At 63.6% G+C, this 12022-nt stretch overlaps 1 protein-coding gene across 1 annotated transcript; it reads left to right on the top strand.

Moving 5' to 3' along the window:
* Positions 1-1802: 1802 nt before the first annotated feature.
* On the top strand, positions 1803-11981 carry CARM1 (coactivator associated arginine methyltransferase 1). The gene is given in 18 exon segments (XM_050310053.1): positions 1803-1947; positions 4632-4757; positions 4831-4937; positions 5022-5126; positions 6911-7021; positions 7788-7965; positions 8090-8180; positions 9148-9229; positions 9325-9410; positions 9514-9603; positions 9683-9820; positions 10450-10543; positions 10635-10746; positions 11250-11327; positions 11427-11495; positions 11850-11894; positions 11897-11935; positions 11938-11981. Coding segments are annotated over 18 exon segments (1740 nt in total).
* Positions 11982-12022: the final 41 nt, after the last annotated feature.

Below are 12022 nucleotides of genomic sequence, written 5' to 3'. Positions count from 1 at the left end.
GAAAATTGTTAGTTGGGGGAGGAGGGGGAAAAAAACCTGGAATTCCGAGAGGGATTCACTAAAAAAAAAACAAACCCAATTCCTGGGTGAGCCTCAGGAATTTCCTCCCCTGGAATAACCCCCGGGATGGGGGAGGAGGAGGAGGAGGAGGGGGAGGGGAGGAAGCTCCGTTATCCCGAGGAGGGGATCCATGTCCTTTGGGGGATTCCTGGAGCCAGGGGGTTTGCTCTGGCAGCGTCTCCCCCTCCCTTTTTCCCCTCCTCCTTCCCCCTCCCTCCCCGCGCCGAGGTTGTAAATATTTTTACAGACTTGTATTAATTGTATAAAAAAAAAAAAAAAAAGGACAAAAACCAAGAAAAAAGGCAAAAAAAAAGAAGAAAAAAAGCCCCTTCCCGGCCCAGCAATAATGTGGATTTTTGCCTTAACGACCCCCCGGCTCGGGGGGGCCAATTAATCCATTAACGAGCCGGGGGCGGGGGAGGGGGCGGTTTGGGGGTTGGGAGGCTGCTCTGACCCCCCTCCCAACCTCCCCTCCTTCCCGGGGTCCCGGCACCGCCTCCCAAGTGCCTCCGCTCCGCACCCCATTAATGAACTAAAAAAACAAAAAAAAGGTCAAAAAAAAGGTCAAAATAAAGGGATAAAAATTAAAAAATTTAATAAAATCAGACTTGGGGTTTAGAGGGGAAATGAGGGGGACTTTGGGGGGGCCGGGGGTTTGACCCCAATTTTTTGGGGGGGTTTCATCCCAATCCTGGGGAGGGGGGGGGGTTTTACTCCAACCCCGACGGGTTTTAAACCCCGATCCCGGGAGTTTCACCCCAAACCCGGGGGGCTCCACCCCAATCCCGGGGGGTTTCACCCCAATCTCAATTGGGGGGTTCCCCACAAAATCTCCCCTGCCCACGTGGTGCGAGGGCGCCAATTCGGGGGGCTTTGTCCCGCCGGCCCTGTGAGTCGGACCCCGCAGAATCCCGGGAATGGGGGACTTGGGGACAGTTCGGGACTGGGGGGAATTGGGGACAATTCGGGACTGGAGGGGGGTTTGGGGACAGTTCGGGACTGGGGGGGGGATTTGGGGACAATTCGGGTCCCACCCCCGGCACCGGCGCGGGCGCCGCCATCGCTGCGCGACGTCGCCAAGGAAGGCCCCTCTGCCCCCTTCGCCGGCCGGGGCTGCCCGCGGAACCGCCTGAGGCGGGAGCGGCCGGGCCGCGGCTTCCCGGGCACCATCGCGGCCACCCCCGCGCGTGGGGGGCCTCGCCTTTCCATGTATCCCATTCCCAGTGTTCCCAGTGTTCCCAGTTGTGTTCCCAGTATCCCACTCCCGGTCCCCCCGCGCGCCCGCCGGGCGGCGCTGCTGAGCGGTCCCCGCCCACTTCGGGAGGGGGCGCGTCCCCAAAACGGGCGTGTCCAATCGCGGCGTGGGAGCGGGCAGAGGGGGGCGTGTCTCCGTTAGATGTGGGCGTGTCCCCGTTAAGTGTGGGCGTGTCCCCGTTAAATGTGGGCGTGTCCCGAAGCCGCTGGGGGCGTGTCCAGCCGAGGGAGGGGGCGTGTCTCCGTTAGGTGTGGGCGTGTCCCCGTTAAATGTGGGCGTGTCCCGAAGCCGCGGGGGGCGTGTCCAGCCGAGGGAGGGGGCGTGTCTCCGTTAGGTGTGGGCGTGTCCCCGTTCGATGTGGGCGTGTCCAGCCGAGGGAGGGGGCGTGTCCCTGTCCCGTGGGGGGCGTGTCCCCGCGTGGGGTCGGGGGGCGTGTCCGGTCGCGGGGGGCGTGTCCCCGCGTGGGCGGGGCGCGGCGCGGTCCAAGATGGCCGCGGTGTCGGTGTTCCCCGGCGTGCGGCTCCTCACGGTCGGGGACGCGAACGGGGAGATCCAGCGGCACCAGGAGCAGCAGCCGCTGCGCCTCGAGGTCCGCACCGGCCCCGACAGCGCCGCCATCGCGCTCTACGGCCGTGAGTGCGCCCGGGACCGGGGGGCGCGGCGGGGAGGGGGCTGCGGGCATGGGGGGGCTGGGGAAGGGCCCTGAGGGGCTCTGGGGGATGGGAGAGGGCTCTGAGGGATGGAGGTGTCTGTGGGGATGGGAGAGGGCCCTGAGGGGCTCTGGGGGATGGGAGAGGCTCTGAGGGATGGAGGGGATGGAGGGGAGATGGGAGGGAGGGGCCTCTGTGGAGGCCTCTGGGGGATGGAGGAGGATGGGAGAGGGCCCTGAGGGGCTTTGGGGGATGGGGTGGTGTGGGGAGGGGGCCTGAGGGGCTTATGGGGAGTGGGGGGGAGGGGGGCCTGAGGGGTTCTGGGGATGGGAGAGGGCCCTGAGGGGCTTTGGGGGATGGGGTGGTTTGGGGAGGGGGCCTGAGGGGCTTTGGGGAGGGGGAGGGAGCCTGAGGGGTCTGGGGATGGGGTGGTGTGGGAAGGGATCCTGAGGGGTCTGTGGGGTCTGGGGGAGGGCCCTGAGGGGGATGGAGGGGTTAGGGGAGATGGGGGACTGGGATTGGGGGGACACTTGGGGGCTCTGGAGGGTTTGGGGGTGCAGGGGCTTGGGGGCTGGGCCTGGAGGGCTGAGTTGGGGGACGGGGACGGGAGGGGATTTTGGGGGTCCAGGGCCGGTGGGGCCAAGAGAGAGGAGGGGGCTGGGCTGAGATGGAGTGGGGGACCCGGGGGGTGTGGGGGCTCTGGTGGGGCCTGATGGGGTCCTGAGCCTGCTTGAGGGGGAGAGGAGAGGCTCTGGGGAGGATTTTGGGGTGTCTGTGGTGTTTGGGGGCTCTGGGGGAGCCTGATGGGGTCCTGGGCCCGTGGGGGCGTTGGGGGATCAGAAGGGGGTCGGGGAGGGTCACTTTGGGGTGTCTGTGACGTTTGGGGGGTCCCAGCACCGCCGTGTTCCCCTCAGGGCAGGGATGGGGGGGTGGGGGTCGGGCCAGGCCCCGTCCCCTGCGCAAAGTTGATCCCCCCCCTCCCGCTTTTGCCCGAAACGGCCCCAATTCCGTGACCTTCCCGGCCCCCCGGGGGTCGCGGGGGTGCCCCCCGAATTCCTCGGGAGGGGGGGGGGGGGCGGCGCCGAGTCCCTCTTTGTCTCCGCGCGAGAATCCTGCTTTTCCCTGGCGTCTTTTTGGCGTCTTTTCTCACCCCCACCCTAAAAAAACCCCACCAAAAACCCGGCGCGTTCTGCGCTTTGTGCTCGGGACCCTCCGCGTCCAGCCGGGATTCCCGACGGATTCCCGTGGCCGGGGAGGGGGGCGCGACGCGCAGCACCCCCCGACCCCCTTCCCCTCGAACGCTGCGCCCCCGTGGGATTAATTAACCAGCGGGAATAATTAACGGATTTGGCAGCGATTGGGGGGGTGGGGGGGACGCCGGGATCCGGCTCGTCCCGGATCCCGGCCCGGCCCGGCCCGTCCGGGAATACCGGAGAGAGGGACCGGGGATACCGGAGAGAGGAGCCGGGAATACCGGAGAGGAGCCGGGAATACCGGAGAGAGGAGACGGGAATGCCGGAGAGAGGAGCCGGGAATACCGGAGAGGAACCGGGAATACCGGAGAGAGGAGCCGGGAATCCGGAGAGGAACCGGGAATGCCGGAGAGGAGCCGGGAATACCGGAGAGAGGAGCCGGGAATACCGGAGAGGAACCGGGAATACCAGAGAGAGGAGCCAGGAACGCCGGAGCCTCCGGAAGCCTCTCCAGAGGAGCCTTTGTGTGCCGGCCCGGGGGGCTCCGGGGGGCTCCGGCCGCCGGAACATCTGCCGGGAGCGCCCTTCCCTCGTTCCGTTCGGCCACAAAGAGCCCGGGCCCGGCGGAATTCTTCCCGCTGCCGGCGGAATTATTCCCGCTCCCGGCGGAATTCTTCCCGCTGCCGGCGGAATTCTTCCCGCTCCCGGCGGAATTATTCCCGCTCCCGGCGTTCCCGGCCGGGCGCAGGTGCCCGGTGGGGCCGCAGCCCCCTCCGCTCCTCCATCGCTCCCCATCCCATCCGGCAACTTCCCGTGCCGCGTGGCCGCTCCGGCGGGGAACAGGAGGGGGGGAAACAGGGTCCGGCAGCCGCGTCCCGGGGGGAAAACGCGGTTTTTTGGGGTGTTTTTCTTTTGTGGGGAGGGGGAGAGGCTCGGGTTTTTCCCGGCGTGAGAGCGGCGGGAGCTGCTCGTTCCCGGCTCGCCCGGGGGGGATCCTTGGCTCCTCGGGGGGATTCCTGGCTCCCGGGGAGGATTCCTGGCTCCCGGGGAGGATTCCTGGCTCCCGGCATGGCTCCTGGAGTGATCCCTGTCTCCCGGGATGATCCCTGTCTCCCGGGAGGATTCCTGTCTCCCGGGGTGATTCCTGAATCCCGGGGTGATTCCCAGCTCAGCTGCAGGACCTCGGTCCATCTTCCCTCGTGGTCCCCCCCCATTCCCGATGGGAATCCCGGCTCCTCCCCCGCCCCCATCCTCCCCGTGCTTTAGGGTGCTCCCAGCAGTAATTAGAGGTCAATTAGGTTAATTGTGGTTTCTCCTGCTGGGCTGGGGGCAGCAGGGACCACTAGGGTGGTGGGGGTAGTGTGGGGCTTGGCCTGGTGCTCACCCCCACTTTTCTCTCTGTCCTCCCCTCCCCTTTTCCTCCCCACTCCCCTGTATTCCCCCTCTGTCCCCCCTCCTCCCCATTTCCCCCAGATGAGGACGTCTGCGTGTTCAAGTGCTCCGTGTCCCGCGAGACCGAGTGCAGCCGCGTGGGCAAACAGTCCTTCATCGTCACCCTGGGCTGCAACAGCGTCCTGCTGCAGTTCAGCACCCCCAACGGTGCGGGACCCCCTCCCGGGACCCCCCAGACTCCCGGGGACCCCTTTAACCTCCCACCCCCTCCCACCCCCAGATTTCTGCTCCTTCTACAACATCCTGAAGAACTGCCGGGGCCACAACACGGAGCGCTCGGTGTTCAGCGAGCGCACCGAGGAGTCCTCGGCCGTCCAGTACTTCCAGGTGGGAGTTCCCTGCTCCAGGGGGGGGGGTTCCTGGGCCGGCTGGGACCCCCCCGTGACCCCCCCGTGTCCCTGTGCCCCGCAGTTCTACGGGTACCTGTCCCAGCAGCAGAACATGATGCAGGACTACGTGCGCACCGGCACCTACCAGAGGGCCATCCTGCAGAACCACAGCGACTTCAAGGACAAGGTCTGGCCTTCCCCTTCTTCTGCCTCCTTTGGGGGGTCTGGCTCGTTTTGGGGGGGTCTGGCTCGTTTTGGGGGGGTCTGGCTCGTTTTGGGGGTCTGGCTCGTTTTGGGGGGGTCTGGCTCGTTTTGGGAAGGTCTGGCTCGTTTTGGGAGGGTCTGGCTCATTTCGTGTTCTTCTGTCTCGTTTTTGGTGGGATCTGGCTCCTTTTGGAGGGTTTGCCTCCTTTAGGTGGGATCTGGCTCATTTTAAGGCTGTGTGGCTTATTTTGGGTGGATCTGGCTTCTTTTGGAGGGTCTCACTCATTTTGGGTGGATCTGGCTCATTTTAAGGCTGTGTGGCTCATTTTGAGTGGATCTGGCTCATTTTGGGGGTATCTGGCTCAGTTTGAGTGGATCTGGCTCACTTTGGGCAGGTCTGGCTTCTTTTTGGTGGGATCTGGTGCCTTTTGAAGGGTCTCGCTTGTCTTGGGGGGATCTGTCTCTTTTTGGGGGGGTCTGTCTCTTTTTTGTGAAACCTGGCTCATTTTAGGGGTGTGGCCTATTTTTGGGGGTGTGGCTCAGTTTAGGGGGATCTGACTCCTTTTTGGCAGGATCTGGCTTGTTTTTGGGGAATCTGCCTCGTTTGGGGGACGCCTGGCTCGGTCTGGGGAGGGAATTTGGCGTCCTGGCTGTTTTGGGAGGATTCTGGCTGGGTCTTGGCAGGAATTTGGCTGCTTTTTTGGGCACGGTGTGGCTGGGGTTTTGAGGGAATCCTTGACAGAATCTGGCTGGATTTTGAAGGGACTCTGGCTGGACTTTTGGGCAGGATCCAGCTGGGTTTTTGAGGGAATGTTTGAGGGAATCTGGCTGGATTTAGGAGGGAATCTTTGAGGGAATCTGACTGGGTTTTTGAGGGAATGTTTGAGGGAATCTGGCTGGATTTTGGAGGGAATGTTTGAGGGAATCTGGCTGGATTTAGGAGGGAATGTTTGAGGGAATCTGGCTGGATTTTGGAGGGAATGTTTGAGGGAATCTGGCTGGGTTTTTGAGGGAATGTTTGAGGGAATCTGGCTGGATTTAGGAGGGAATGTTTGAGGGAATCTGGCTGGATTTAGGAGGGAATCCACTCCCAGGGAAGCCTGGCTCGTTTCTGGGGCCAACCTGCCCCGTTTTGGGGTCGGGATTGGGTTGTTTTTAACATCCCCACCCTGGGACACACCTGGGGAGGGTGGGACGTGGGCCCCGGGCGTCCCACGGCGGCTCCGCTGATCCCGTAATCGGGGTGGTAAATATAGGATGTGTGGGATCTGCGGGATCAGAGGGGATTTGGGCGCCGGGGCCGCTCGTGGTTTAATCCCCGCGATCCGGCCGGGATGAGTGGGATGAACCCTGGGCTCGGGAATCCCGGGGGTCTGGAGTTTCTGGGTGGGATGAACCCCAGGGTAAGGAATCCCTGGGCTCGGGAATCCCGGGGTCTGGAGTTTCTAAGTGGGATGAACCCCAGGGTTGGGAATCCCAGGGTAAGGAATCCCTGGTGTCAGGAATCCCAGGGGTCTGGAGTTTCTGGGTGGGATGAACCCCAGGGTTGGGAATCCCAGGGTAAGGAATCCCAGGGTTTGGAGCCCCGGGGGGGATGAACCCCGGGGTCAGGAGTTGTGGATGGGATGAATCCCAGGCTCTGGAGTCCCCTGGGTGGGATGAACCCCGGGCTCTGGAGTCCCCTGGGATATAAATCCCAGGCTCTGGCCGTATCCCAGAGCTCCAGGGGAGGTTCCCATGCCCTCTCCCCCCCGTCCCTCCCCGCAGATCGTGCTGGACGTTGGCTGCGGCTCCGGCATCCTCTCCTTCTTCGCGGCGCAGGCGGGCGCGCGCAAGATCTACGCGGTGGAGGCCAGCACCATGGCCCAGCACGCCGAGGTTGGCCCTGCCACGCCCTGCCCTGCCACGCCCTGCCCTGCCACGCCCTGCCCTGCCACGCCCTGCCCTGCCACGCCCTGCCAGCCGCTCCCACCCTGCCACGCCGTGCCCTGCCCCGCCCCTCTGACACCTCCCCAACCTGGAAAACCCCCTCTGGAAAAGCCCCCTCCTGGCACCACCCTGGGAAAACCTTTTTTTTTTTTTTTTTTTAATTTATTTTCGCTTTTTATTTTACTGTTCTTTTAAAATTTTTTGAATTTAATTTTTCCTTTTTTGCTTCTCCTCTTATTTTCCCTTTTCCTGCTTCCTTTTCCTGTTTCTTCCTACTTATTTTTGCCCTTTTTTTTCCCTGTATTTTTTTCCTATTTTTCCTGGTTTTTTTTCCCATTTCCTTTTCCTATTTCTTTTTCTTTTCCTTTTTTCGTTTCCCTCTTTCTTTTTTCTCTTTTTTCCTGTCCCTTCCTCTTTTCCCCTCCCCTTTCCCCCCTCCCCTTTCCCTTCCCCCTTTCCCTCTTCTATTTCGCTTTTATTTTAATTTTACTTTTTTTTTTTAATTTTTTTTTTTTTTTTAATTTCACTCCTTCCATCCCATTTTCAATCCCCCCCCCTCACACCTCCCCCAAACCCACCCTAAACTTCCCCCCTCACACCCTCATCCCACCCTACAGCAATTCCAGGCCCCTCCTCCCCCACGGAGCGATTTTGGGGGGTCCCATTTCAGAACCTGACCCTGCCCCCTCTCCTCTTTGTGTCCCCCCACCCCCAGGTGCTGGTGAAGAGCAACAACCTGACGGAGCGGATCGTGGTGATCCCGGGCAAGGTGGAGGAGGTGTCGCTGCCCGAGCAGGTCGACATCATCATCTCGGAGCCCATGGGCTACATGCTCTTCAACGAGCGCATGCTCGAGAGCTACCTGCACGCCAAGAAGTACCTGAAGCCCAGCGGTGGGTCCTTGGGGGGGCGTTTTTTGGGGTTTTTTGGTTTTTTGGGGGGGGGAGGAGGCGATTCCAGCCCCTCCCCGCTCCAATTCCGTGGGTTTTTACCTCCTTTTTCCCCCCTAAAATGCAGGGAACATGTTCCCCACGATCGGGGACGTTCACCTGGCGCCCTTCACGGACGAGCAGCTCTACATGGAGCAGTTCACCAAGGCCAACTTCTGGTGAGGGCAGCGGGGACCCCAAACTGCCCCCAGGGTGGGGGGGACAGGGCCAGTCCCTTCTCCTGCCTCGGGGGATAATCCTGACCCCAAACTGTGCCCCCCAGGGCAGGTCCTGACCCCAAACTGTGCCCCCCAAGGACAGGGCCAGCCCTGACCCCAAACTGCCCCCAGGGACAGGGACAGCCCTGACCCCAAACTGTGCCCCAGGACAGGGCAAGTCCTGACCCCAAACTGCCCCCCAAAGACAGGGCCAGCCCTGACCCCAAACTGTGCCCCTTAGGGCCGGTCCTGACCCCAAACTGCCCCCAGGGACAGGGCCAGCCCTGACCCCAAACTGTGCCCAGAGACAGGGCAGGTCCTGACCCCAAACTGCCCCCCAGGGCCAGCCCTGACCCCAAACTGCCCCCCAGGGACAGGGCAGGTCCTGACCCCAAACTGCCCCCCAGGGACAGGGCTGGTCCTGACCCCAAACTACCCCCAAGGACAGGGCAAGTCCTGACCCCAAACTGCCCCCAGGGACAGGGCAGGTCCTGACCCCAAACTGTGCCCCCCGGGGTTGGGGGACAGGGCCAGTCCTGACCCCAAACTGTGCCCCTTAGGGCAGGTCCTGACCCCAAACTGCCCCCCAGGGACAGGGCAGGTCCTGACCCCAAACTGTACCCCCCAGGGTGGTGGGACAGGGCCAGCCCTGACCCCAAACTGTGCCCTGGGGGATGATCCAGACCCCCCATCCCTGCCCTGGGACTGTGGGGTGGGATGACCCAGCCCCCCCACCCCGAGCCCCACTCCTGACCCCGTGCCTGTCCCCTTCCCCAGGGGGTGGCACACGGTCCTGCCCCCGCCCCAAAGCCCCCAGCCCCCTCCTCCCAGCCCTCCCCTGCCCCGGGGTTCCCATTTCACCCCCACGCCCCATTTCCCCGGGGTTCCCATTTCCCCACCCCATTCCCCCATTTCCCCCGTCCCACAGGTACCAGCCGTCCTTCCACGGCGTGGACCTGTCCGCGCTCCGCGGGGCCGCCGTGGACGAGTATTTCCGGCAGCCCGTGGTGGTGAGTGACCCCCCCCCCCCCAAAACAGCCTTCTGGGGGTCTCTGGGCCGAGCCAGGAAGGGGTCCCAGAGTTAAAACCCCCCCAAAACCCCCAGGACACGTTCGACATCCGCATCCTCATGGCCAAATCCGTCAAATACACCGTCAACTTCTTGGAAGCCAAGGAGGGCGACCTGCACAGGTGGGCGAGGCCTTGGGGTGGGGTGGGGGGAGGGGGCTGAGCCCCTCGGGGTGGGGAGGGTCTCACCTTCCCCTCTTTTCCTCCACCCACCCCCTTCCCCCAGGATAGAAATCCCCTTCAAGTTCCACATGCTGCACTCGGGGCTCGTGCACGGCTTGGCCTTCTGGTTCGACGTGGCCTTCATCGGCTCCATGTAGGGCGGGGGCGAGGGCAGGGGGCTGGGGGCGTGGGGGGTGTGCAGGGCTGTTCCTGAGCCCCCCTCCCCTCCCCAGAATGACGGTGTGGCTCTCCACGGCCCCCACGGAGCCGCTGACCCACTGGTACCAAGTGCGCTGCCTCTTCCAGTCCCCGCTCTTCGCCAAGGCCGGGGACACCCTCTCAGGGACCTGTCTCCTCATCGCCAACAAGAGGTGAGGGGGGGTCCCCAAAGCTCCTGGGAGGGTCCCCAAGGCTCCTGGGGGGGTCTCCAAATCATGGTGGGGGTCTCCAAACCACGGGAGGGGTCTCCAAATCACGGTGGGCGTCCCCAAACCATGGGAGGGGTCCCTGCTCCTCACCAAGACCAGGGACACCCTCTTAGGGTCCTGTCTCCTCATCGCCAACAAGAGGTGGGGGGGGGGTCCCCAAAGCTTCTTGGGGGGTCTCCAAACCACGGGAAGGGTCCCCAAATCATGGTGGGGGGGTCCCCACCCTGCAAGCCCCGGCCCTGCCCGAGCTGCCATCCCAGTTTGGGCCCCGCCGCAGTCCCCAAGCACCCAGAATAGCTCCGAGGAGGGGGGGGCTGGGGGGGTCAGTGGCTCAGGGAGGGGGCCCTGCCCCAGTTTGGGCAGGGGGCCCTGCCCCAGTTTTGGGTGTATTTATAGCTTGGGGGGTTGGGAGGTGTGGGAGACACAACACCCGACCCAGATGCCGTTGCTGTTCCACAGGGCCGGACCCCCAAAAACCCACCTAGTGCAGTTTTGGGGTCTCTCAGAGCTCAGACCCCAGGGGTGTTTTTGGGGTGTGGGGGCTCACAGAAGGTGTTTTACCCCCTTTTCAGACAGAGCTACGACATCAGCATCGTGGCCCAGGTGGACCAGACGGGCTCCAAGTCCTCCAACCTCCTCGACCTGAAAACCCCTTCTTCAGGTAGGGCTGGGGGAGGGGCTGCAGGGCTGGAGGATGGGGGAGCCCCAGCCCCCTCCCCGAGGCCTCACTGCCCCTCCCAAACCCCCAAACCCCCAGGTACACGGGGACGACCCCTCGCCCCCCCCCGGCTCCCACTACACGTCCCCCTCGGAGAACATGTGGAACACGGGCAGCACCTACAACATGAGCACGGGCATGGCCGTGGCTGGTGGGTACAGGGGGGCAGGACCCCTTTTGGGGGGGGGCAGGACCCCTTTTGGGGGGTCAGGTCCTGTTTGGGGGTCAGGTGCTGTTTGGGGGGTCAGGTGCTGTTTGGGTGGGGGTCAGTCCCTTTTTCAGGGGTTCAGGCCCCTTTCCTGGGGGGAGTCAGGCCCCGTTTAGGGAGGGTCACACCCCATTTTGGGGGCTCAGACCCTGTTTTTGGTGGGGAGGGTGTCAGGCCTGATTTGAGGGGGGTGTCACACCCCATTCTGCGGGGGGTCATGCCCCGGTTTTGGGAAGTCAGACCCCAGTTTGGTGGGGGGCAGTCCCAGTTTGAGGGGGTCCAGGTCTTGTTTGAGGGGGTCAGACCCTGTTTGGGGGGGTTTAGGTCCCATTTTTGGCGTGTCACACCCCTGTTCTGGGAGTGTCCTGCCCTGTTCTGGGGGTGTCACCCCCTGTTTTGGGGGACTCCCTCCCCGTTTTTGGGGGTCTGAGCCCTCCCTGGCGCAGGGATGCCGGCCGCCTACGACCTGAGCAGCGTCATCGCCGGCGGCTCCAACGTCGGCCACAACAACCTGATCCCTTTAGGTGAGCCTGGGGGGTGTCGAGGGGGGGTCACACGGTGTGTTTGGGGAGGGGGGTCACAGCGAGCCCCTCCCCACCCCAACCCTCCCCCAATCCCCGCAGCCAACACCGGCATCGTCAACCACACCCACTCCAGGATGGGCTCCATCATGAGCACGGGCATCGTACAAGGTACCCTCTGAGCACCCCCTGAAACCCCCTGACCCCTCCCCTGAGCTCCCTGACCCCCTGAGCTCCCCTGACCCCCCTGAGCTCCCCTGACCCCCCTGAGCTCCCCTGACCCCCTGAGCTCCCTGACCCCCCTGAGCTCCCTTGACCCCCTTCAGCTCCCCTGACCCCCTGAGCTCCCCTGACCCCCTGATCTCCCCTGACCCCCCATCTCTCCTGACCCCCATCTCCCTGACCCCCCTGAGCTCCCCTGACCCCCATCTCCCCTGACCCCTGAGCCTCCTGACCCCCATGAGCTCCCTGACCCCTCGAGCTCCCCTGACCCTTCCTGATCTCCCCTGACCCCCTTTCCCCCAGGCTCCTCGAGTGGCCAGAGCGGCGCCGGCTCCAGCACCCACTACCCCTCAACAGCCAATTCACCATGGGGGCCCCCATCTCCATGGCCTCCCCATGTCCATCACCACCAACACGATGCACTACGGCAGCTAAGGGGCCCCCGGCGCCCCCGGCACCAGAACCAAAGTGGGGAC

This window comes from Myiozetetes cayanensis, unplaced genomic scaffold (genome assembly GCF_022539395.1).
Source record: "Myiozetetes cayanensis isolate MyiCay16 unplaced genomic scaffold, myiCay2020 scf142, whole genome shotgun sequence".
In the NCBI taxonomy this organism is placed as follows: domain Eukaryota; kingdom Metazoa; phylum Chordata; class Aves; order Passeriformes; family Tyrannidae; genus Myiozetetes; species Myiozetetes cayanensis.
This window is presented reverse-complemented; position numbering and strand designations above follow the sequence as displayed.